General features: G+C 37.2%; 1 protein-coding gene across 1 annotated transcript in view; it reads right to left on the bottom strand.

The window, feature by feature from the left end:
• Positions 1 to 27,511, bottom strand: part of LOC124614041 (integrin alpha-4-like) — a 560,480-nt gene extending 532,969 nt beyond the window's left edge. Inside the window, exons 1-2 of the mRNA XM_047142871.1 lie at positions 27,275 to 27,511; positions 2,953 to 3,071 (exon numbers count right to left, since the gene is read on the bottom strand). Coding sequence (XP_046998827.1) covers positions 2,953 to 3,071; positions 27,275 to 27,450 — 295 coding nt within the window. The 5' untranslated portion in view covers positions 27,451 to 27,511. The remainder of the gene's footprint in view (positions 1 to 2,952; positions 3,072 to 27,274) is intronic.
• Positions 27,512 to 27,723: the final 212 nt, after the last annotated feature.

Below are 27,723 nucleotides of genomic sequence, written 5' to 3'. Positions count from 1 at the left end.
CCTGCAACATTCGCCGATATGATCATGTTAGTGCTTCATACTCCGAGCTAGGGTGGCTGCGGCCGGACAAATTGCGTGACTACCACACTCTATGTCTACTCCACCGACTCCTCATCGCGCAAGCACCCCAGTACCTTGCTTCAGAGATTAAAAACCTGTCATGTCATCATAATCGAAACACGAGGTCACTCTTATTTGGTATCCTAACTGTGCCCACTCACAAAACAAAAACTTTTGCAAACTCCTTCTCAGTTGCCGCTGTCCGCCTATGGAACAAACTGCCCCTTACCTTGCGCAAAATTCGATCTCCTGCTGCTTTTAAGAAGAAGTTGAAGCATTTCCTACTATCATCCTCACAAAGTTCTCCACAAAATTAATGTACAAGGACAATCCCCTCATCTGTCAAATAGCAAAGCTAGCGTCTCCTATCTTGCTCCTGAGATGCCTTCCTCTTCATCTTTCTCTATTAGCCACGCAATCTTCTTTTCCTTTATATTTCCTTAATTATGTTTCATCATGTCTCTATTCTTCTCCTCCCTTCACCATGAGTCTCCCTCATACTCCGTGCTGCCGGCACTCCTATCTAAAATCTGTCTCTTCAATAATGTCTAATTATAACAGTACTTGTGACCTAAGAATATAAACTCTATATGTATGTATTTTTCCAGGTGTACCTTTCAAATTGTTTATTTCACTTTTTGTACTAGATGTAGTTTAACATGCCTACTAAAACATATGAATGTAAAATAAGTAGAATGCCTGGTTAGATGTAAGAGAGGGCCTGATGGCCCTAATCTTGCCAGGTTAAACAAATCAATCAATAAAATAAACAAACTCCTCTTCTCCCCAATTCTATTCAATACCTCCTCATTAGTTATGTGATCTACCCATTTAATCTTCAGCATTCTTCTGTAGGTGATACTGCAGTATATATGTAACAACCAGAGGGCTTTGAGGCTGGTACTAAAAGAGTATGATGCTAACTGAAGAAAAATATCTATGGACTCAAACAAGTATGGAATCAGTGATTCACCTATGTGCTAAATAAAATTGACCCAATAGCACAGATGCATATTCCTATGTTTTTGTAAGTGATGAGGGTGGACTCTAGATCATTCTAGCTATTCACATTCATTGATAATGGTCTGGTTATATCAGACTCCAGAGAAGTCATCTCTATGTTGCTGAATGAGTTGGAGGAACTTGATGTACCTAGGAGCAGTGTTAATTATTATTTAGGTTTGCAAATAGAGCAGTTTCAGGATGTCTCTATCTTCTTAAACCAAGACGCATATGCTACAGCTATGCTGGAAGATTACTACATGGGGAATTGCAGTGTTGCAGCAAAACCTGCTCATGATTGTCAAATGTACTCTGACATGGGACTCAGTTCAAAAATTAACAATGTACCATACAGTCAAGTTGTTGGAAGCTTGTTCCATCTTTCAGTGGTAACCAGACTTGATATCATGCTTGGTGTGCGCATTGCTGATCAGCACACTGAAAACCATAAAAGACACATTGGAGTGCAGTGAAGAGAATCTTAAAATACTTGATGAGAATAATGAGAATAGTCTCTCGTGGCTTAAATTCTCCAAGGAGTTTATTCATTTGTTTTTAGTGGGTCATATTATGCAGGAGATGTGCTTGTTCGAAAATCAACCACAGGTTTTGTTGTCAAACTTGGTGAACCCACCATAATTTGGATCTCTCAGAAGAAGAAAATTGTAACCTTGTCAACAACAGAAGCAGAATATCTAGCTTCCTGTTAAGCTGTAAAAGAAATCATATTGATCCAGTTATTTTGAAAAACATTATCAAACTAAGAAAAATAACAAGTACTTTGCATATAGATCATCAAAGTACCATCCAGTTGTTCAAGACTGCTGACTACTATAGGTGAAGAAAACACACATAAATGTGAAATATCACTTTGTATGAATAAATTCAATCTGGAACTTGTCAGCTCTGCAGATCAACAATCTGATATTCCCACTAAGCCCCTCAGTAAAAACTATGTCAATAAATTAAAGTACCTGATTTCTGTTCTTGATGCCAAGGACCTTTGAAACAAAAGACAGTGACAGTGTTACGTATTTATTAATTGAAGTGAGACTCTTGTATTAATCAATTAAAATGTTCTATTTTGTTTGTTTCTCCCATATTCAAACTCCCACATTTGTATTTGGCTCACTTTCAAGCTGCATTTACTATGCTGTCATCTGGGACCTACATAGTGAAATTACTGATTAAAGACTGTCTTTCTTCTTGTAATATGTATGTGACTGTGTGCATCACATGACACATTTTGATTCTGTTTAGCAATAAGTCTTTGTCATTACCGTACAGTGAGGGTAAGTATAGTTTTACTGTGACTCCTTTAACAATTATTTAAGGAGGTATTCTGATGAATAGGAAAATTTACAATTAAAAGTAGAGCTAAGCTAAAATCTTTAATGGTAATAACATGGGACTGGATCAAAATGAAACTTATCTTTAAAAAACAAACAAATGTTCACTACTCTTTCTGCTGATTCAAAGTTTGGAGTAACTTTTAATTGTTTCATAATTACTATATTTTTGTTTGTTCTTCTCTTTGTCTATCAGCCATGATATATACATTACATTGTTACTACTTAAAGAGTAAATACCCTTTTCTGTCTGACATATAGTGAACAGCACTGATTTTATTTCACATTTTGATTTGCGGCATACACCCCCAATGTCACATGTGAAGCTACTGAATTAACAGATCATTAGTTAATGAAGTCATCACTGGCAGGAGATTTAATAATAGACATATCCTTTGCTGCTTGTTATTTTAAAACATAATTTTTACTAAATGCCTGAATGTATTATCCAAAAATATATTTAATACTAAAATAAAAATTCACTGCAAGCACTTATTTCAACATGATAATTTAATATTACAGGTCCATTAAGGAGTTTTACCTGTGCCACTGAGATTAACTTCACCACATGTTTCTCCAACTTGACACTGGTAAACAATGCCAGGTTCCCTCACACTTCTGTCATGTGAAGAATTTCCTCTAGGAGCTCCAATCTGGATCCTAAACATGCCATAATTATTAGACGGATTGCTGATTTACCTACTGCATAGGGACTTTCATAGAAAAATAACATATGTCATGTATCATACGTTATTTTTCTATTAAAGTCCCTGTACAGCAGTTAGATTTACCTGTACATTACAAACTAGCCCACGAATCAATAGCCTAAATACAAGGATTATCAGGGCCTCTTCAGCTTAGTAATAAAGGCAAATGGGAAGGAATTGTATCACCTAATTATTACCATACCATATCATCTGTGCTAATAACCTGCAAAATGTCTGAGTACTATATGCCATCACTTAAATCAGTATTTAGAATAAAATTATATACTAACGGTCACACAGTGTGGCTTCAAAGCTAACCATGCCATCATCAGAGCAGTAGAAATACTTTGTGTTGTTCCTGCTGTGGTCTTCAGTTAGAAGACTGACTTGATGCAGTTCTCCATAATACTTTATTCTTTGCAAACCTCTTTATCTCTGAATAACTACTGCAACCTACATCTACATGAATGTGCTTACTGTATTAATCCCTTGGTCTGCCTCTAGAATTCTCCCCCCCCCCCCCCCCTGCCAACGCAAAAAACTTCCCTCCATTATCAAACTGACTATTGATGCCTCAGGATGTGTCCTGTCACCTGATCCCTTCTTTTAGTCAATTTTTTAGTTAATTTGTGCCATAAATTTCTTTTTTCTCCAATTTGATTCCTTACTCAGCCAGCATGTGTAATCTTCAGCATACTTCTGTAGCACCACATTTCAAAATCTTCTATTCTCTTCTTAGGTGAATTGCTTACAATCCATATTTCAACTTCACACACAAGGCTACGCTCCACACAAATATATTTACAGAAGGCTTCCTAGTACTTAAATTTATATTGGATGCTAACAAATTCCTATTTTTCAGAGGTGTTTTCCATGCTATAGGCAGTCTGCAATTTATATCCACGTACTTTGGTCATCATAGCTTATTTTGCTTCTCAAATAGTAAAACTCACCTACTCATTTTAGTGCCTCATTCTGTAATCTGATTCCCTCAGCAGAATCTGGTCTAATTCACCTACATTCCATTACCTCTGATTTAATTTTTGTTGATGCTCATTTTATAACCTCTTTTTAAGCCTATATCAATTCCATTCAACTATTGTTCCAAGTCCTTTTCTCTTAGAGAGTTTCATTGTCATTGGCAAACCTCAATGTTTTTATTTCTTCTCACTGAAATTTAATTCCTTCTCAGTTTTTTATGTTACCTTTATTGCTTGTTAAGTGTGCAGATTAAGTAACATTTAGGATAGGCTGAAAGATTGTCTCATTTTTTTCATGGTTAGTACTTCCTTTTTATGTCCTTCAACTGATGTAACTGCTCTCTGGTTTCTGGATAAGCCGTGACCTTTCAGTCTCTATATTTTATCCCTGCAACCTTCATAATTTCAAAGAAAGTACTCCAATAAACTTTGTCAATAGCTTTCTCAAAGTCTACAAATGCTATAAATGTAGGTTTGCCTTTCTTTTCTTCAAACATACATCATAAGATCAGTATTGGCTTGAGTGTTCCTACATATTGATCTGTCCCAAGAGCAGTTTCTATTAGTTTTTCCATTCTTCTGTAAACAACTCTTGTCAGAACATTGCAGCCATGACTTTTGTAACTAATAGTTTGACAATATTATGAAAAGGATAGTTGTTACTGACCATATATCAGAGATGCTGAGTCACAGATAGGCACAACAAAAGAAAGAGGACTTTCAGAAAGCAAGCTTTTGGCCAACAAGGCCTTTGTCCTGCTACAATAGCCTGGCCTTTGTCAAAAATAAATAATGCACACACACACACACACACACACACACACACACACACACACACACAAACATCCACACACACACACACACACACACACACACACACAAATGCCACTCACACACACATGACCATAGTCTCCAGTGGCTGATGCCAGACTACTGTAGTAGTGGTCTGCCTCCAGCTGCCAGAGACAGTGGACATGTGAGTGAGTTGCATTAACATGTGTGTGTGCGTGTGTGTGTGTGTGTGTGTGTGTGTGTGTGTGTGGTGTGTGTGTGTGTGTGTGTGTGTGTATTGTCTATTTTTGGCAAAGGTCTTGTCAGCCGAAAGCTTCCTTTCTGACAGACTTTTTATTGTTGTGCCTATCTGTGACTTAGCATCTCTACTATGTTATGAGTAGCAACTATCCTTTTCATAATTTTCTTACATTTCATCCTGGATTTTTCATTGTTTGATGCTTTGAGATTATTCACACCTGTCAGCCCGTGCCTTCTTTGGAATGGGAATTGTTACATTCCTGTTGATATCTGGGGGTATTTCATCTATCTCAAATTTCTTGCGTGCCAGGTGGAATAGTTTTTTCATGGCTGGCTCTCGTAAGGAGTGCTTTTGTTTTGACCTACATCTTTCAGTGCTCTGTCAAATTCTTCTTGAAGTATCGCATCTCCCACTGTATATTCATTTACTTCCTCTTTCCTTTCTATAACATTTACATCAAGTTAATTTTCCTAGAGTAGCCCCTCTATGTAATCCTTCCACCTTATAGATTTCCCTTCTTTACTTAGTACTAGTTTGCCATCTGAGCTCATGATATTCATATAGTTGCTTCCATTTTCTTCAAAAGTCATATCAATCTTTCCCATAGGACATTACTTTTTTAAAAAGGACATCATATTTGTCACTGGCTGTAGAAATTATGTATTCCACACTTTAACTTTTCATTTTGCGAAGAGGATATAAATAGAATGCATTACCAAAATAATACAGGAAGCTGTAATTGGTAATTCAACTATTATAGCCTGACGACAGTTCTGTATGGGGAGGAATCACATATGGGATTCCCCATAGCTCAATATTAGGTCCACTATTGTTCTTCATATATGTAAACAATCTTCCATCGAATATACAAGTCGAATTTGTTCTTTCTGCAGATGACACTAGTACTGTAATCAGTTCAAGCATACATACAGAAACAGAACAGATGCCAAACAAAGTTCTTAAAAGAAGCACTGATTAGTTTTCTGGGAATGGTCTCACCTCCAATTTTAGAAAGACATAACATATTCAAGATAGACACAAAGCCCACACCTACCACAGTAGTACAAGTTTATATGCCAACTAGCTCTGCAGATGATGAAGACATTGATGAAATGTATGATGAGATAAAAGAAATTATTCAGATAGTGAAGGGAGATGAAAATTTAATAGTCATGGGTGACTGGAATTTGGTAGTAGGAAAAGGAAGAGAAGTAAATGTAGTAGGTGAATATGGATTGGGGGTAAGAAATGAAAGAGGAAGCTGCCTTGTAGAATTTTGCACAGAGCACAGCTTAATCATAGTTGAAGAAGCCTGAAGATACTAGAAGGTATCAGACAGATTATATAATGGTAAGACAGAGATTTAGGAACCAGATTTTAAATTGTAAGACAATTCCAGGGGCAGATGTGGACTCTGAACACAATCTGTTGGTTATGAACTGTAGATTAAAACTGAAGAAACTGCAAAAAGGTGGGAATTTAAGGAGTTGGGACCTGGATAAACCAGAGGTTGTACAGGGTTTCAGGGAGAGCATAAGGGAACAATTGACAGGAATGGGGGAAAGAAATACAGTAAAAGAAGAATGGGTAGCTTTGAGGGATGAAGTAGTGAAGGGAGCAGAGGATCAAGTAGGTAAAAAGATGAGGGCTAGTAGAAATCTTTGGGTAACAGAAGAAATATAGAATTTAACTGATGAAAGGAGAAAATATAAAAATGCAGTAAATGAAGCAGGCAAAAAGGAATACAAACGTCTCAAAAATGAGATCAACAGGAAGTGTAAAATGGCTAAGCAGGGATGGCTAGAGGACAAATGTAAGGACGAAGAGGCTTATATCACTAGGGGGAAGATAGATACTGCCTACAGGAAAATTAAAGAGACCTTTGGAGAAAAGATAACCACCTGTATGAATATCAAGAGCTCAGATGGAAACCCAGGTCGAAGCAAAGAAGGGAAAGCAGAAATGTGGAAGGAGTATATAGAGGGTCTATACGAGTGCAATGTACTTGAGGACAATTTTATGGAAGTGGAAGAGGATGTAGATCAAGATGAAATGGGAGATATGAAACTGTGTGAAAAGTTTGATAGAGTACTGAAAGACCTGAGTTGAAACAAGGCCCCAGGAGTAGACAACATTCCATTAGAACTACTGGCAGCCTTGAGACAGCCACTCCTGACAAAACTCTACCATCTGGTGAGCAAGATGTATGAGACAGACGAAATACCCTCAGACTAAAAGAAGAATATAATAATTCCAATCCCAAGGAAAGCAGGTGCTGACAGATGAGAATTCTTTACAGACGAATGGAAAAACTAGTAAAAGCTGACCTCAGGCAAGATCAGTTCGGATTCCATAGAAATATTGGAACACATGAGGCAATACTGACCCTATGACTTATCTTAGAAGATAGATTAAAAAGACAAACCTACATTTGTAGCATTTGTAGACTTAGAGAAAGCTTTTGACAATGTTGACTGGAATACTCTCTTTCAAATTCTAAAGGTGGCAGGGGTAAAATACAGGGAGCAAAAGGCTATTTACAATTTGTACAGAAACCAGATGTACTACATAAATACGTAATAAAAAAATTGAAGTTCCTATTTTTTAAAAAAATGCTGTCGATATCCGTTTGACCTATGGCAGTGCCATCTAGCGGGCCAACCACAGCACCATCTAGTTTCCCCCTTCAAGCTAGATGAGTTTCGTTATTTGTAGTTTTTTCGTTTGATGCTTATTTTGTGAGATGTTTGGCCTGGTGACTATCAATGGACCACTCTATATATCCATCATGAGTGGATTTTCATGCCAACTGTTCTAGGTAGTTTTAATAGAAGGCATTTACTAATGTTTCACAGGCTATCTTATCATGCCCACCACTAACAAAATTAATTTTACCCAAATGACTGTTGGATGATTGAAATCTCCATCAGTGATTACAGTATGAGTGGGAACTTTTGTACAAGTGACTTGAGGTTTTCAATACAGTGTTCACTTACAGCAGGATATGGGTCTGGTGGGTGATAGAAGGACACAATTATCATTTTATGCCCACCCCTGATACTGAGTCTTGCCAAAACAATCTCACATGGAGCTCCAATTTCTACCTCAGTGGATTTGAATTTCTTGTCTCCTGTGACAAATTCACCTCCTCCAATTACCATTTGGCTATTGTTTCCATGTACACTGAAGTTTTCCCCAAAAATCTCATTGCTATCAATTTGAGGTCTCAATCAGTTTTCTGTACCAAGTGCTGTGTGAGCTTCACTGCTTTTCAAGAGCATGTCAGACTCTGGCACTTTGTTGTGAATGCTTTGACAGTTAACCACTATGATTTAAATACTTTCACCAACTGAAGGCCTTACTTTTTCTCTTATACTTATACTTCTAGTTTTATACAGCTATCATTATTTGGACTGGATGGAGATTTGCCTCATTTAAAAAACCCTTGTGTGCATGCCATATACTGTCAGCTACCTGGGTAGTAGCCTCTGGTATGTAGTGCACCTCTCACCCATTTAGGGTCACCCTACAATTCTCATCCCTATTGCATAAGTCCAGGAAGTCAGATCCTAACTTGTCACAGAACTTTTGAAGTCTCTGGTTCAGTCATTCCATTCAACTCAGAACCAAGAGGCCATGATCAGTTCTGGGGATAATGCTGTAAGTTGTGGGCTTCATTGGAACTTCTTGTCCAAGGCTGATCTCCTCAGCCACCTCTGACAGTTGCTGAAATGACCCGAGTTTGACCTCAAAGTCCAGACAACAGGCATAATTTATTCCAGCATGTGCCACAGTCTGCAGTTGCTTGCACCCTGTTACCCCAATGGCTGCTGGAATAGTTTCTTCAAAATGTTCAGTGAAGCCCCCATGCATACACATTGAGGCTACCTCTTATCCTTTCCTGTCCCTTGCTGCCACTTCCATAAGGGGTGTCATTATCTGCCATATGTTTGAACTGGTGATGAGTAGTAGACCCCTACCCTTTTGCATTTGCTTCCTCTTGTCACTGGACAGAACATGTTTCCCCAAGACAGCTGAAGTGAATTCTACTGGCTCAGTTTCAGGTTCAATGAAAGGCAGCACCTCTAACTTGATGGTTAAGGGGTTGGTATTGCAACCTTAGTCCTCCCTCATTCCCTTCAGTACTGCACAGGACACATGGATCTACCATTGAAACGCCATTCACAGTCAAGAGGACAAGTAATGACAGAACCTGTCTAAAATATGCTGAAGTTAAGCCTCTTTACAAGAAGAGAGGTAAAGAGATACCTTCAAACTATCAATCAGTTTCACAGCTTTCTCAAAAACATCTGCAAAGTTTTGTTCAAGCAAGTCCTTAAGCATCTGATTGCAAATAATATATTGACTAAGTCACCTTTTGGACTTCTTAAGGGTTCTGATACAGAGACAGCTATTTACACTTACAGTGAGAATGTACTTAATTCATTCATTAATAAATTAGCGGCTACAGGTATTTACTGTGACTTGTCAAAAGTCTTTGACTGTGTGCACCACAGCAGCCTCGTAAGTAAATTAGAATATTATTGTCATTGGCAATGCTGCGAAATGGTTTGTGTCTTATGCAACTAAAGTGAAACAAAGGGTGCCATTGTCAAATATCTGTGCAGTAATCAGTCAGTCTTCATCTGATTGGGAATTAATTGCATATGGTGTTCCTCAAAGTTCTATCTTGGATCAATTGCTTTCGTGAGCATTAATGATGTCTTGTCTGTTACATTGCCAGATGCTAAGTTTGTTTCATTTGCAGATGATACAAACATTGGAATAAGTAGCAAGTCAAGTACAGATTTAGAAATAGCTGCTAATCAAATTTTCACTGACATTAAAAATGGTTTAAAGCTAATTCACTGTCAGTAAACTTTGAAAAGATGCACTATATGCAGTTCAGAACCTGTAAGAGGTTTGCTTCCAGCATATGTATAACATATGAAGACGTGCAGATCGAAGAGGTTGACAGTGTTAAATTTCTACGATTACAACTCTATAATAAATTCAGTTGGGAAGGCCATACCACAGAGTTGCTTAAGTGCCTGAACAAGTCTGTATTTGCAGTGACAATGATGTCAGCTGTAGAAGATATAAATGTAAAAAAGACCTGCATACTTCACTTAATTTCATTCTATTATGTGATATGGAATCATATTCTGGGGTAACTCATCAAACTGGACAGAAGTTTTCAGTATGCAAAAGAGTGTAATAAGAATCATTTGTGGTGTAAATTCAAGAACATCATGTAGAAACAAGAAATCTTGTATTCAAACCACTGCTTCTCAGTATATTTATTCCTTAGTGAAATTTGTTGCAAGTAATATATCTCTGTTTCCAACTAATAGCTCAATACATAGTATCAGTACTAGGAATAACAACAATCTACATAAAGACCTAAAATCACTTACCTTGGTCCAAAAAGTGGTCTAATACTCAGGAACACACATTTTTAATAAATTGCCAGCAACCATTAAAAACTAGGTTTCAGATAAAGCACAATTTAAATAGATTTTGAAAGACCTTTTGATAGGCAACTCCTTCTACTCTCTAGATGAGTGTCTTAACAGAGGCTATTAGGCCAGCTTAAGTAAAACTGTCTGTTAGATTTCAGTTTTGACAGCACTTGGTCAGAGCAGTCAGGATCAGTTATTCTGTGTATGATAAATTTATTAATAGTGCGTAACAATGTTTCATTCAGAGTATCAATTCTGTAAATATTAACTATTTCTGTTTACTGTATTGTATTCAACTACTTTGACAATCTCCTAAGAAATGATCAGGGTAGTAGGTATTATATTCAAATGTTTTATCTTTTTTTATGTTATACTTTCTGAAATGTTCCACACCAATGAGAATCATCTCATTTCTTGGGGCTACGGAAAGAAAATTGAGTCTAATTTAATCTCCTGTACTTTCTATAGAGGAGACAGGATTCACCAGGAGAGGGCAGTGCATGAGGTACCTTTGGTACAGATACCAGCAGTACATGACTCTTGGAAGCTCTTCCAAGTACATCAGTTCACAGCAGCTGCCAATCATTTGACAGTACCAGGGCAATTTCCATCTGCTTATGAACAGCAACCAAATCATCCTGTATTCAATGGAGCTCTTTCAACATATTGATTTGCAGCAGCTGCTAATCATATGACAGCAGTCAGGGTGGATTCCAGCTGCTTATGAATGTCAACCAGCTCATTCCATGTTCAACAAATCATTGTGTTGAAATAGTTTGCATATTTTCATTCAATAAAGTAACACAACATAATTTTCTGGGGTAACTCATCTTTGTGCAGAAACAAGCTGTAAGAATAATGTGTGGTGACTGTGTGATCATCTTGCATGCATCTGTTCAAGGAACTGGGCATTCTGAATCCTGGTTCATAGCATATTTATTTCCTCATGACATTTGTTGTAAATAATCCACTACAGTTCAAATGGAATATTGATGTACATAATTACAATACCAGAAGGGGAAAATGATACTCATTACTCCATCTTAAGGCTGTCTTTGGCACAAAAAAGCGGTGCACAGTTGAGCAACAACAATTTTAGATCACTTAAGACAGAATCTCTTATGACAGAATTGATGAAAGAAGAAAATATAAAAATGCAGCAAATGAAGCAAGCAAAAAGAAATACAAGCGTCTAAAAAATGAGACTGACAGGAAGTGCAAAATGGCTAAGCAGGGATGGCTAGAGGACAAATGTAAGGATGTAGAAGCATGTATCACTAGGGGTAAGATAGATACTGCCTACAGGAAAATTAAAGAGACCTTTGGAGACAAGAGAACCACTTGTATGAATATCAAGTACTCAGATGGAAACCCAGTTCTAAGGGAAGAAGGGAAAACAGAAAGATGGAAGCACTATATTGAGGGTCTAATCAGGGGCAATGTACTTGAGGACAATATTATGGGAATGGAACAGAATGTAGATGAAGATGAAATGGGAGATATGAAACTGCGTGAAGAGTTTGAAAGAGCACTGAAAGACCTGAGTCGAAACAAGACCCTGGGAGTAGACAACATTCCGTTAGAACTACTGACAGCCTTGGGAGAGCCAGTCCTGACAAAACTTTACCGTCTGGTGAGCAAGATGTGTGAGACAGGCGAAATACCCTCAGACTTCAAGCAGAATATAATAATTCCAACCCCAAAGAAAGCAGGTTTTGATAGATGTGAAAATTACTGAACTATCAGTTTAATAAGTCACAGCTGCAAAATACCAACATGAATTCTTTACAGACAAATGGAAAAACTGGTAGAAGCTGATCTCGGGGAAGATCATTTTGGATTCTGTAGAAATATTGGAACATGTGAGGCAATACTGACCTTACGACTTATCTTAGAAGAAAGATTAAGGAAAGGCAGACCTATGTTTCTAGCATTTGTAGACTTAGAGTAAGCTTTTGACAATGTTGACTGGAATACTCTCTTTCAAATTCTAAAGGTGGCAGGGGTAAAATACAGGGAGCAAAAGGCTGTTTATATTTTGTACAGAAATGGCAGTTATAAGAGTTGCGGGGCAGGAAAGGGAAGCAGTGGTTGGGAAGGGAGTGAGACAGGGTTGTAGCCTATCCCAAATGTTATTCAATCTGTATATTGAGGCAAGCAGTAAAGGAAACAAAAGAAAAATTCAGAGTAGGTATTAAAATTCATGGAGAAGAAATAAAAACTTTGAGGTTCACTGATGACATTGTAATTCTTTCAGAGACAGCAAAGGACTTGAAAGAGCAGTTGAATGGAATGGACAGTGTCTTGAAAGGAGGATGTAAGATGAACATCAACAAAAGCAAAATGAGGATAATGGAATGTAGTTGATTTAAGTCAGGTGATGCTGAGGGAATTAGATTAGGAAATGATTACTCTTAAAGTAGTAAAGGAGTTTTGCTATTTGGGAAGCAAAATAACTGATGATGGTCAAAGTAGAGAGGATATAAAATGTAGACTGGCAATGGCAAGGAAAGCGTTTCTGAAGAAGAGAAATTTATTAACATGAAGTACAGATGTAAGTGTCAGGAAGTAGTTTCTGAAAGTATTTGTATGGAGTGTAGCCATGTATGGAAGTGAAATGTGGATGATATATGCTTTGGACAAGAAGAGAATAAAAGCTTTCAAAATGTGGTGCTACAGAAAAATGCTGAAGATTAGATGGGTAGATCACATAACTAACGAGGAAGTATTGAATAGTATTGGGGAGAAGAGGAGTTTGTGGCACAACTTGACAAGAAGAAGGGATCAGTTGGTAGCCATGTTTTGAGGCATCAATGGATCACCAATGTAGTACTGGAGGGCAGCGTGGAGGGTAAAAATCATAGAGGGAGACCAAGAGATGAATACACTAAACATATTCAGAAGGATGTAGGTTGCAGCAGGTACTGGGACATGAAGAAGCTTGCACAGGATAGAGTAGCATGGAGAGCTGGATCAAACCAGTCTCAGGACTGAAGACCACAACAGCAACATGACAGAATGCTAATTAAAATTTGAAAACTGACTGAGAAAGTTTCTCCTTGACATGTCCATCTATTTTGTAGAAGAATTTCTATTACTGTAATGTGTAAAAGGCAGACTCATTCTACATCGTTATGCTTTATCATGCAAAACAATCCATGGAGTGCATAACTGAATAGCCAATGAACTAACTAAACAATCAAAAGTCTGATTACCCACCAATTACTTAAACTTTGCCATACGTCTCTGTTCATGGACGCTTTATATTTGCCCTTAATTTGGCATTGTGAACCAGTATTACATTTCAGTGGTGGAAGATGCTACTCTGCATGAGTAATGGCCATGTGTAATGCCTTTTGTGGTAAATGGTAAATATTCTAGAGAGAAATAAAAATAAAAACAAAAAACATTATATTGTATTTATGTATCACCAAACACAAAGAGTTAACCACTTAAAACTATTTGGGTTTCTTATTGATCAGTCTCTGCTGTGTTGCTCACTGAAAGTAATGCACAATACTATCACATTCAATCTGTTCATTACATCACATCAGAAACAAATTGAGTAACACACCACTAAGTCACGCCTGTCATGCCTTCTTCTGTTAGGGAGTGATTCAACAAGCACAAAAATGGTCTTATGTGACAAATAAAGGATATTAGAAATATTTCTGGAATTGACCAACAGGAATCTCTAGCATTCCAAGACCCCTCACTTTTAGGAAGACTGCTGTGTTTGGTGTCAGGAGAAAGCAAATGCAAATGGATAAGAGATTGTTAATTTTTAGCAATTTGTATGTAAAGCATAAACGCATTCCTGTTTGGAAAAAGCAGTAATGGGTAGGAACGATCTTGCTCCCTCAGTGTGTACATCTCTGGTCCCCAATGAACATGTTGATGAGGCTCTTCTTGGCAGTCACTGAGGAAACATTGGATGATGGGTTGTGGACTGTGGCACACCAATCATGTCTCTCATCTGGGCTCACAGGTAATATCTGGATAATTTCAGGGATTGAGAGATAATGTTGAGAATGCCAGCCTTTCTCACAGAATTTTAACTATCTGAAGATCTACAGCATTGTCAAACAATTGATGTAATGACCCCAAGTCAAATAGTAGAGGGCATGAAGCAGAGACAAGACAGAGGTCTTCAACAAGCTAGGATGTTAATTCCTAGATATATGTCATGGGGTTGAGAACTGTACTATCCCCTGAATGTCTCAGGCATGACACTACATATCAGTCTGATTGCTACCCAGGTAACTTAATATGTGTGGGGTGCACACGAGGGTTTATTAGATTAGATGACTCTCTATCCAATCCAAGAGACCTCAGAGTACTAGAAAACAACACCCCTCCCCCACAATTCCTCCATAAAAGTTATGGGGGAACAAATGAATGTAGGACTCAAACTCTGATGGATCTGTACAAATGTAATAATAATAATAAAAATAATAATAATTACATGTCTTTTAATAGGGCAACACTTTGGCAAACTATGTGTCCCTAACCTACCTCAGTTATCCAACCAGGGAAAGGGCACCTACAGTTTAACTTTTAATCTGAACCGTGTGTCATTTCTTATGATTCCTCACATAAGAGGTAAAGGCTAGGTTAACACAAAGACTAAAAAATCCATAGTCAGAGTGAGATTTGAGCCTATGATGATGCAGTTTCCATGAACAAGCTTTACCACAAGACGACCAGGCCTAACATGTCTACACAATGTTAATCAGAAGCTTTTGACAAGTGAGTTTGTGAGTATTAAAATATGGGATAAATGGCTGGATCTTATGATTATGTTGACTTAGAAACTTATGTTTTACACCAGCAACAGAACATACACCTAAGTATTTCACATAAATTTCAACTTGATACAGGTGATGCAGGAAGCACCGTATATGTTTTGATGAGTGAGTCTGTGAGTACTCAAATTTGTGACATAAATGTCCATGTCTTTTGATAACATTGACACAGAAGTTTGAAGTTTTTACACCACCAACAGATGATAGCCCTTAGTATGACGCATAAATTTCAACATGAGACCTCTAGCCATTTCTGAGAAAAAGAGCTTTTAACAGATAGACAGATGAGCAACAAAATGATCCTATAAGAGCTATATTTTCACTAATTGTGGTACAGAATCCAAATAAGGTGAGACTATCACAGTCATAGTGAGACTGTCAAAATCCTTGTGATCAAGGACTAAAAGATTTGCAAAAAATTGATAGTTACTGAAGCTGGCTAAAACTCAAAGTTGACAGGAGTGAGGTTTTAAGAGTAAATCTAAAGCTATGTCAAAATGTTAGGCTAATGGAAATTGGAGGTTTTTGTATTCGCTACAGTAAACAAGAATGTCTATTCCAATAAAGTAGAAACTGAAGCTGCATGTGAGATCATTTGGGAAAGTCTCAGTGTCAAGGGTGGTAATATACATATAAAAGTATCAACATATTCATCTGCAAAACACAAGGTCAGTCAGAAAGGAGTTCACAAATTTGGAATGATATAGAACTTTACTGCAATAAATTACATAACTGGTAGATGTGTCACTCTGTGGCAAACAACGTCAAGTCTGCTTCACATGTTGCATCACTAGGAGGGTACAGTTAAAATGGCTATTTTCAGTGGTGTGGAGCATGCTCATTATGTGTTATGGTTTCATGAAATGAACTCTGCAACAACTGCTCAGCATAAATTTTGCACTGAATATGCTAAAGAACTTCCGAACATGACTACAATTTACTCTTGTCACAAGAACTTTGCTGAAATGTTCACTGCAACATGATAAATCACCAGGTTACCTTCATGCTGATGATTATGTCCAACAGCTTAGGGAAAGCATTGCCCACAGTCCACAAAAATTGACACAATGCCCATCTTGTAAGACTGGCATTGAACAAAAAAACTGTTTTTTGAGTACTGCATGGACATTTACACATGAAATCCCACAGATTAACAATAGCACAGCACGTTAGTGGTGTAGATATGGTTGCTATTGGGGAATTCCCTGACAAAATGTTGCATCAGATAGAGGACAATGAGACATTCATGAGCACAATAATCTTCAGTGATGAGACAACATTTTGTGTCAGTGTCATTGTGAACAATCACAACTGCGGAACAATGGGCAACGATTATCCACGTGTAACTGTGGAATATGTTTGTGACAGCGCCATAGTTAGTGTGTTTAGTGCCCTTAGCAAATTGAAAGTGTGTGATCCTTTCTTCTGTATGGAGAAAACGCACACAGGTATTGTGTATCTGGATATGCCTGAAAACTTTTTAATTCCACAGATCAATGAAGATGACTGAGATGGAATGGCTTACTATCAGAAAGATGGTGCACCACCTCATTTCCTCGTGAAAGTTTGAGGTTTCCTCAATAATCAGATCCCATATCAGTTGATTGGCTGTGAATGGCTAATTGCATGGCCAATCAGGCTCCAGCTCTCATCTGATTTACAACTGCAGAGCGATAAGTTAAGTGTTTTCTATTCTGTGTTCTCCTCATAGTGCATTTATTAAATTTTGTGCATGTTCTTTTGTTTAAGAGGTTTAACATTGCATTTTTGCAAGCTTAATTTCATTCAGTCTGCAGCACAGTAGCTGCTCACTGAAGAACAAGCTACACAGCTCATCAATGCATCAGCATCCATTGTGATACATCAGGAGAGTAGCGAGTTGCATATCTAGGGTTCTGTCTGCTTTTACAGTTTACTTCTTCAGTTAGTCTTGCTAGGATGGTTAGTATATGTGCATACTGTGGACAGATGCAGGAGGAGCTGGCTGCAGTTCCCAAAGAGCTGAATGCACTTTTGGCTATGGTCAGTCACTTAACTGCAAGTGAAGTGTAGCAATCAACAAGGATGCTGACTGCTGCATTTCTCCTTGCCATTTGGTAGCCCTGTGAGATCTAATCATCAATGAGTGGCATCAGCTGGACATTGTATACCTGAAGCAACTTGTGGGCACACTCCCTCACCAAACAGAGACCATTATCATGGCAAAAAGTAGTGTTACATGGTATTGGCACAATATCTTCTGGAACTTACTACTTTTATTCCATTGTACTTACATGAAAGGGAAAATGTATTAAACCACCCACATCTACTCTCAAATGTTACAAGTTAGTGTGGCCAAAAGTCTATGAGGCATCACTTAGCATCACAGGGCCCCATACCACAACATCCACTTGTACTCCATAAACACTCTACAGAAGAAGAGAGAAAGCAACAGGATATGTGAAGAGAAAAATAAAGACAACCTTCTGAAAGCTACTGTTTTCACTTGCAAACAGTGAAAACAACTCAACAGATACTGATGTACATATGAATCAATCAAAATGCTCATCTGCCATTTCATCTAAAAGCCAGAGCAGTTCAACCAGGTGAAAAGATTAGTAGAAAGGAAATGATCACCAGTAAATGTCTTACATCCTTGAGTGGAATTCAGAACTGAAGTAGAGGTGCTAAGAGTCCTAGGACAGGGAAGGCCACCAGACAGATGCTGAGAAGAATTTAATTTAAAAGATTCTTCTGTTTCTGTCCTAAGTTTACACACTCTGCAAGAAGGATGATCATGCTAATGAGAGACCAAAAGTGGTGTGGCCATGTTAGTCAGTAGGACATACCACTCCATCCCTCATCATCCTTTTAAAAGCAAATTCAAATTCTGTGGTCATTTATGTGTCACATAAAATCATCATTTGCTTTGTATATCTACTGCTATATGGCCCAACTGAGAGAGTGAATCTCCAAGAGCTGATTAAGGATTTTTCTTATTTGAACCATCCTGGAAGATAAAAACTGTGTACCAGTCGAGGATCTGAACCTAGAACCTTGCCTTCAATGGACAATATTCTTACTGACTAAACTACCCTTGTATGACTCACAATCTACATTTACAGTTGTACTTTCACCAGGGCCGCTCTTCTACTTTCCAATAAACTTCACTTGCTGGGATATTGTTCCTGGAAAAAAGGTTATTGCAGAGAAAAGATTTAGCCAAAGTATTGAGGACTGATTCTGGAATGAATTTATCACCTTGCAGCAGAATGTGTGTGGTTTCAGATCTTTCTGGCAGATTAAAACTGTGTGCTGGGCTGGGATGGAGTTTAAGCTTGACCCAGAATCTCAACACTCACAGCAAAACACTGTACACTCTGCAGCAGAATGTAGAAATTCCCTGTCTCATTACTCCTCCTAGTTTTAAAGACTGCCATACTCTATGGGAATACACAAACACCTGCCTCAGTTGCCAAGAACTTGAAAATCTTGTTTAGTCAGAGGGCATAAAGCATTCTGAAGAAAGGCCAAACATTGCACTTCAGTTCAGCAACAGATTCATTTCCACTTGTTCACGTGGCTTGGAGACACTGCCTGTATGAAGTTTTTACTGATCTCCACACAAACTAACACTTCCCAATTTGGTTACATCTCCCAAAAAGAGAAGCCTTTGAAAGGAAACTGTGAAAATGTGTGTTCAGCATAGCAAAGTGCCCATTGGGCTATATTTGAATACATCTCGTGGTCGTGCGGTAGCGTTCTCGCTTCCCACGCCCGGGTTCCCGGGTTCGATTCCCGGCGGGGTCAGGGATTTTCTCTGCCTCGTGATGGCTGGGTATTGTGTGCTGTCCTTAGGTTAGTTAGGTTTAAGTAGTTCTAAGTTCTAGGGGACTGATGACCATAGATGTTAAGTCCCATAGTGCTCAGAGCCATTTGCTCCATTTGAACTATATTTGAATAACAAGACAGCATCCAGGACTGGGTGAGCCACATCACAAGTGTGAAGTACCACTAAGTTGAAGCATCTGGACCACGGACCTGAGAACACCAGAAGAGGCATCCTGTACACTGGAAGAATAACAAATGTCACTCTGGCCTCAATGATGGACAGGCTGCAGTGTGAAGGTTCAAGTACAGACCATTAGGAAAGAACCTAGCAGCTTTTCTGCATGGGCAGACTCTCAGAAAATAATTAAAGAAATTTGGAATAGGTTATGGAGACTGTCTTTCAGTTTGAACAATAATTTCACTGTGACTGGAAGTGTATTGTAGTCAATCAGAAAGAAAGAGTAGAAGTGCAGTATCTGTCATAAAGTGAAACAGTAATATTACCACATATTCATATATTTATTTATTTATTTATATAATTGTTCCATAGATCTGTACATGTGAGCAAGTCACTCAGATGTGGAACGTATCAATGTACATAATAAAATACATAGAATAAAGACATTGTTATAGTATTAATAACAGTGCACAAAAGTCATACTTATTAGCTTAAAAACTAGTCAACATAAATGTGAAGATAGCAGTTTCATATTTAGGGCATTATTGCATCTATTTTAACCTTGAACAGTAATCAAAACTTCCCACTGTGGGTTTAAAAGTGACCCAAAAATGGAAATGATAAAAACAGGAATTTTTACATTAGGGCATTATTACATTAGTTTAACAGTAAACAGTGTCGAAAAATTTAAAAACATCTTTCCAATCTGGGTTTTACTTATTTCTCTGAAAGAATTCCTCTAGTGAATAAAGTGAGGTCTCAAGTAAATAATTTTTCAAGCTGTGTTTAAATACTGATGTACTACTCCTTATACTTTTGATGCTGTTGGGTAGGGAATTGAAAATTTTCGTTCTAGCGTACTTTACCCCTTTCTGAATAAGTGTCAAGTTCTTTAACTCACAGTGGAAATCCTCTTTTCTTCTGGTGTTATGTTCATGATGTAGGCAATTCGTTTCATACAGAGTGGGGTTATTTATTATGAAGCACATCAGTGAATATATGTACTGAGATGTTGCTGTCAGTATTTCAAGTCGTTTATAAAGATTTCGACATGAGGTTCGTGCGGGTACACCACAAATGATTCTTATTGCTCTTTTTTGTGCTGTGAGGATTTTCTTTGCGGAAGGTGTATTGCCCCAGAAAATGATGCCATAACACATGATTGAATGAAAATAGCCAAAGTAAGCTGACTTTGAGATGGTAATGTCATTGAAGTGTGACAAGATTCGTAAAGCAAATGTTGCCGAAGTCAGCTGTTTTAGTGTTTGTAGAACGTGATGTTCCCAGTTCAGCTTACTGTCCACGTATACGCCTAGGTATTTTGATAAGTACACTTGCTTTATCATCTGATCATTCTGTGTGATAACTATTTCTTTTGGGTTTTTGTGGGTTGTCTGGAACTGGATAAAATTGGTTTTTTTCAGGTTTATTGAAAGGGAGTTAATACTAAACCAACCCAGAACTTCTTTAAGGATATCATTGACCTCGGATTCTAAATCAGTAGTTGACACATTATCCACCACAATACTCGTATCATCAGCGAACATTGTAAATTTACACTGCTTATTGATGGATAAAGGCAGGTCATTAACATATATGAGGAACAGCAAGGGCCCAAGCACTGATCCCTGTGGCACTCCGTGCTGCACAATTCCCCACTCAGAGTCCACTATATATTGTGATACACTATCTGAAACATCTAGAATAATCTTCTGCTTCCTATTTTCGAGGTACAATTTTAACCAGCTCCCTACAGGTCCTGTAATTCCATAATGACAGGCCTTCTTGAAGAGTATCTGGTGATCTACACAGTCAAACGCCTTTGATAGGTCGCATAAGACACCAATTGGCAGCCTCTTGCTGTTTATAGACTCTAGAACATCATTTGTGATTGAGAAAATTGCGTTATCTATTGAAACTCCCTTTTGAAAGCCAAACTGCTGACTGTTAATGATGTTCAGGTCACCAAGGTGTGCCACAATCCTGTTGTACAGAGCTTTTTCTAGGACTATTGAAAATGTTGTTAATAGAGAGATATGGCAATAGTTTGACACATTTGTAGCATCCCCTGCTTTGTACAAGGGCCTGACAACAGAGTATGTCATTCTGTCTGGAAACACTCCTTGTTGCATGGATGTGTTGCAGATGTGAGACAAAACATCGGTCACTTCACTACAGCAAGCCTTCAACAGCTTGCTTGAAATATCGTCGATACCAGAAGAATGTTTATTTTTCAAAGACTGTATGATTTTTTTGATTTCATTGGCAGTAATGGGAAGCACACTTATTTGACTGAAAGTTTCTGGAAAATTATTTTTCATTATACAGGCAGCTTTATCTACAGAACCGTGGCAAACTATCTGTGTTGGGACAGTTAAAAAATGTTGGTTAAAGCAATTTCCTCGCTATTAGTTATCTCTGAGTTGTCAACAGTTAAAACAATATTTTTGACTTTGGTGTAGTTTACAGTCCCTGTTTCTCTCTTTATTACATTCCAGATTGTTTTACTTTTATTTTCAGAATTAGTAATTTTAGATGCTATACACTTACTTTTAGAGTTTTTAATTACTTTGGCAATAATTTTACAGTAGAGTTTATAATTTTTTAGCTGAGCAGGGTTGTTAGAAGTCTTTGATGCTATGTAGAGTTGTCTTTTTCTCTGACAGGAAGCTATGATGCCCTTAGTGAGCCATGGTTTTTTTGCAGACCTAGCAGGTTGGACTCTGTATGACTTTTTTGAAAATACACTTTCAAAGGTACCTGCTATCTCATTTGTGAATAAATTGTATTTTGAATTAGCAGTTTCTGCTAGATAAACAGGTGTCCAGTCAGTATGCTGAAGACGTGATCTGAACGTTTGAATAGCTTCCTCACTTATTTTCCTTAATGTTTTCCATCTAAGTGAGGTGTCACTCAGAGGAATTCCCAAACTGTTGAAAGTAACTCATTGTCCGTCATGGTCAGACAGACCATTTATAACCATTTCAATATTAATATGGTTGACTTTAATCCGATCAACAAAAATGTTATCAATGAGAGTACTGGAAGAGGTTGTGGTTCTGGTGGGCGAGCTAACCATGGGAACAAGGTTGTACGTGCACATGAGATTTTCAAACTCCACCTTTCAGAGAGAATTAACCAAGAAATCTATGTTAAAATCCCCAACAACTACCATGCCCCTATTTTTTCTACTTAAGTACAACAAAAGAGTATCTAATTGTTTTACAAACACTTTAAAATTACCAGATGGTGCCCTGTAAACTGCCACAACTGTTAATCTGGAGACAGTGTCTGGCACCTCTATAGCACATACTTCAAAATGTAGCTCAAAGCAGAATCTTTGTACATCTATTGCCGTGAACAAGACATTGTTTTTTACATATACAGCTACTCCTCCTTTGTCCATATAGTTCCTGCAATAAGACGTTGCCAAAACATAGTTAGGAATAGGGACCACTTCAATACCAGCAGTGATGTGGTGTTCTGTTAGACACAGAATGTGGGCACTGTTTATACCTTTTGTGTCTTCTATATTTGCTGTGAACTGATCAAGCTTGCAGTATAGGCCTCTTATGTTCTGATGAAACACTGTTAACTTTTGTTTGTCTTTAATTGTATTGCTGTTTGAGTGAACTTTCGTTTGTGTATTAATTACTTGTTGCAGATTTTTGTTACTGGACCAAATCCTGCTAGAGTTGGCCCAGCTCACTAGTTTCCCTCATTAGTTAGGGCTATGACTGGTCTGCTTCCATGATTGTTATTGTTTAGGCCTATTATTTCATGAAAAGTTTTTCCAATGTCTGCTGCTAGTTTATTTTTGCCAAACTGATTTAGATGTAGTCCATGCTTTGTGAAGCAGTGTCTCTCGTACCTGTCTGTATCCAGTAGTGTCACATTCATAAACTTAGTGCAAAAGTGTTTCAGTTTACTATTCGTTAGGCGAATCTCTCTGTTCACCCAAGACCAGTCTGCCAGGTCATATCTCATGGGCACAGTTGTTAGTATTATGTTTGTATGCTGTAATAACTGCAGCGTTATGAGTAGCTTTTTAATGAAAGAGCTGGCCTTGTTGCAATAAACATCGTTTGCTCCTGCGATTATCGGAACACAGTCTTTTTCCGTGAATTTAGCACATTCTGTGTGTATGTCTTCTACCACATTCACGAATTTTGCTCCTGGTTTAACAATTGCTGATATACACGAACCATCTTGAGCAGAGTTCGACATGCATGTCAAAATATTGCGATCATGACTGTCTCCAAATATTTTTACGTTATTTTTCCGTTGTGTTTGTTTACATACGCGATCAAAACTTTTTCTTACACAACCACGCGTGTTTTGTGTACATGTGTTGCCGTCTACTACAATTTTAGATGCACTGTTTTTGTTATTTGAATTATCACTGTTTATCAAGCACTGAACTTTGACCACTGTTGAGGCTTCTTTATTCATTTGTGGGTTTCCTTTGTTGTATATAAATGTGGCGTTGTCGACAGTTACATTTTCATGACGTACATAACACCGATCTACACACACTGTCGAAGCACTACTGTTTTGTAGAGCTGTATATCGGTCTTGGAGGACAGCGTATTTCACTTCTAGCACTTCAATATTGGTTTGTAGCATTCTGATTATTTTGTCCTTATTTTTGATAATGTTTGAAAATTTACTTTCACACGCAGCTGCTATGCACGGCTCACAGGTCCACAAATAGTCATCAGTTACGAGTTTTAAGTTGATCTTGCAGCAATTTTCATGAAACCAGTACTTGCAGGCTCTACACTGAATTCCTTTACGAACTTTTCTGATACACAATTTACAATTACTATTACTTTTATTTTCATAACTGGGAGCTGAACTTACACGTACTTTCTCTATCGGCACCATCTTAACTCCACCATACCTTACATGGTAAGCAATTAGAAAATACATCCACAATACAACTTAAAATGCATGAAAAGACTGTGTGATGTACTGAAATGTGACAAAATAAATTAACATAAAAACAAACATTCTGCAATGACAAGCTTCAAAATTATTTAGATCAATTCAATCATGAGGACCTAAAATTTCAGCTTCAAGAATCAGACCCTTAGACAAGAAGAACTGGAGCAAGCTCCACAAGAAAAGAAAAGTAAACTAATAAGCTTTGTAATCTTACTTTGCTTTGTAATCTTACTTTGCTCATTATGGACAATAGCTGCAACTAGAAAGGAGGGGTAGATTACAAATGTGGGTATCATCTGTGAATAATTGACTAATAATGAAGTTTTGTCCATTGCAAAGAGTGCTTTATTTTGTTACTTTCTTTTAAATTTATGTACTTTTATAAATTTTCAATCATATGGGGCAAAACACCAAGGGCTGCCTTACAAATGAAACCAAATTAACAGTGACAATGTACTACCAATAATTACAGACCATAATGAATGAAAGTGAAGAGGACTTTATGAATATAACCAGGAATGTCAAAAAGAAAGATAAGTGCAAATTATTTGTGAAGTTAATTTGTTTGTGGATGCATGTCAGCTGTGAGCATTGAGACTATCATCCCTCCTATACACCAGGTTGAAGCTGTTTGGCAAAAAATAGTGCCATGATACATGAAGGAGTCCGTAACTGCCTCCTGCACATCCTTGTCTTACAGGGATCATCAACCACCAAGGGCTTCTTTAAAGTACTGAAGGCATGTTAATTGCATGGGGAGAGATCATGACTTTTGGAAGGGTGCTTGTGTCTCCAACTTGATATGGTGTAACTTCTGTGTTACGAGTTTTGTGAAATGGGGCAAGCATCATTATGAAGCAGCAACACCCTTTGTTGCACCATTCCACAACGGTGGTTTCCAACAGATATGCTGTTCCATACACAATTTTCATTCTCTGGTGGGTGCCTACTGGTGTTTGTCCTTTGGCAGCCAAGAAAACAATAACAGCATGTTGGTCCTGTTTGGATGCAGTTAGTTGCTACAGTTCATGTCTCCACACTTACTGAACATGTGTTGGAAAGATACAAATGCCATTCTAATTCCTTGCCTTCATGTTGGTACTTATATACCCACATTGGAGTTGCACTATGTTGCCTATACACTGCAGCAGTGCTCTCAAATGGAAACTTTTTAATTGCTGCTTATACACACACACACACACACACACACACACACACACACACACACACATTCCTCACTGAGATGTGAAATATAAATGTGCTGCGGCTTCATTACTGGAGTGTTCCCACCAGGAAAGTTTCAAAGAACTAAGAAAAATAATACTTCATACACACAAAAATGAAGATACTTATAATGGCTGGCTCACAAATCATCAGTATTTCTGATTTGGCCTACACTTTGAAGACATATTTTAAAACATACATACCAGATGAGGAAAAGAGGAAATTTAATGTTGCTGGACTACTTTCTGGACTAAAATATCAGAGTTCACATCAAATACTTCTCTTAAATAACAGAAAATAATGGTGTAAGTCTGCTGCAAACATTTTTATCAGCATTTAGCATGGATAAAGTTGAATATATTTTCTCTGAGTAATGTAAAAAGTCACAATAACAATCTGACATACATGAGAAGCAATGCATACTCTTTTTCATAACATTAAGCAGCTGAACTAACCAAATGATTTGAACTACTTACCGATATCAACTTTTTCAGAGGCTGTAAATTCTGCTTAACACTAATTTCCTCTATACTGTTAAGTTTAAGACTAGATTAAGGCCTTAAATTTACAAGTATATAGATAGCTGACAGTGTTGGGTGTAAAGTAATATGAACACTTGCAAATACATGTTGGATTGAAACAACATTTGGGAAGTGTATGGTCACGAACTGCTATTTTTTCAAAGGGGCTACATTTCTGACAATATACATAGTAATAATGTAACTGGAAGTTAATATTGCCTAATGAAAAACCCATCATTGACAGCTTCTTCTAGTTAATATTTTGCATTCCTCAAGGGTTTTATTAATGACAGGATGTATAAAGCAAAATGTAAGAATGAGTGAGTAAGACTTTCTGGTTACAAGAAGAATATTCTGACAGGATAGCTATGATTTTATTTTTGAATAAGACATTGGCAGGACATATGCAACTGTATGTAGTCAATTTAGTGCAGTAAAAATACTTTTAACTATCATTATTCAGTTAACATGATTTCTGGGAGTCTGTCAAACATCTATTTCTATTATAATGTATAAACTGTGCATCTTTATAAATGCAATATGGTTGTTCATGTTTATACATTACATCATACGAGTATAGTGGTAGTATAATCTTGTCAGCATTTATGTATTTATATTTTATTTTGTTTATTATTAGAATATGGACAGTATAAATGGTTTTAGCTAAAAAGAAAAGAAAAGTGGAGTTTAGTGTAGAGAAATTGAAATACTGATGTAACTTTTGACATTCAATGTTCATATTAAGAACTTTAAAATAATATTCGTAAAGCTTTGAGAAAAATATAAAATATTTTAATGAATACGATGTATTTTTTGTAGCAAATTCTGTAAAATGACAGAATACTGGTTATTAGGAACTCTCAATGAATTTGTCTAGTTTAGGTATGTCTTATTACAGAATCATGAGAATATGTATTGTTAGAATCTTTTATAATTAATTTTATACTATGACATAATAAGAAAGGAAATTTTTGGAGTTGTTGCTGTTAACACAACAATACTCCATTAGCAAAAATGCTTAAAACAATGTGTGGCTTATTATTAAAGTAATAAAATTTGAATAGGTTAAAATTTGGGAAACAAGAAAGGAAATCTTACCTGTTACATCTTTGTCTGAAGTGCTGTGCTGCTCCTAAAATAACTTATGGTTTCAGTAATATAGAAAATAAAACAAACAAATAAAATGCTGTACTTACCAGTGCTCTTTTCCTGTGTGTATAACAACACTGTATCCAAAGTATGTTGCTCTTGATCGATTAGACATAACATCCTCATATACAATGGAATGTTTTGTATCAATATGCAAGCTGAGAACAGACATGACACTTATGAAAAAGTTAGTTGTTAAGACACAAAACTTTGGCTGCAGCATTTCAGTGGTTTTTTGACTGGTAATGGATTTTTAACACTTATAATAACATCTCCCACTTGAACCAGGATCTGTCAAGAAAGGAAGGATATAGAGATACCACATCCTTTCTGTGGCCAGAACAGGAAATACATGTAATGATGTGTTATCAGACCACATTCTATTGCATTCCACATTGCTAGTTTATTGCAAAACATTAAAGGAGCAAAGTCCCATTTGAAACACAGTAAATCTCTGAGTGAATGTTACTCTACATTCTAATTACCACAGATTAAA

The sequence above is a fragment of the Schistocerca americana genome, chromosome 4 (genome assembly GCF_021461395.2).
Source record: "Schistocerca americana isolate TAMUIC-IGC-003095 chromosome 4, iqSchAmer2.1, whole genome shotgun sequence".
NCBI classification, from domain to species: Eukaryota; Metazoa; Arthropoda; class Insecta; order Orthoptera; family Acrididae; genus Schistocerca; species Schistocerca americana.
Note: the sequence above shows the minus strand (reverse complement) of the source record. Positions and strands in the feature narration are given on the sequence as shown.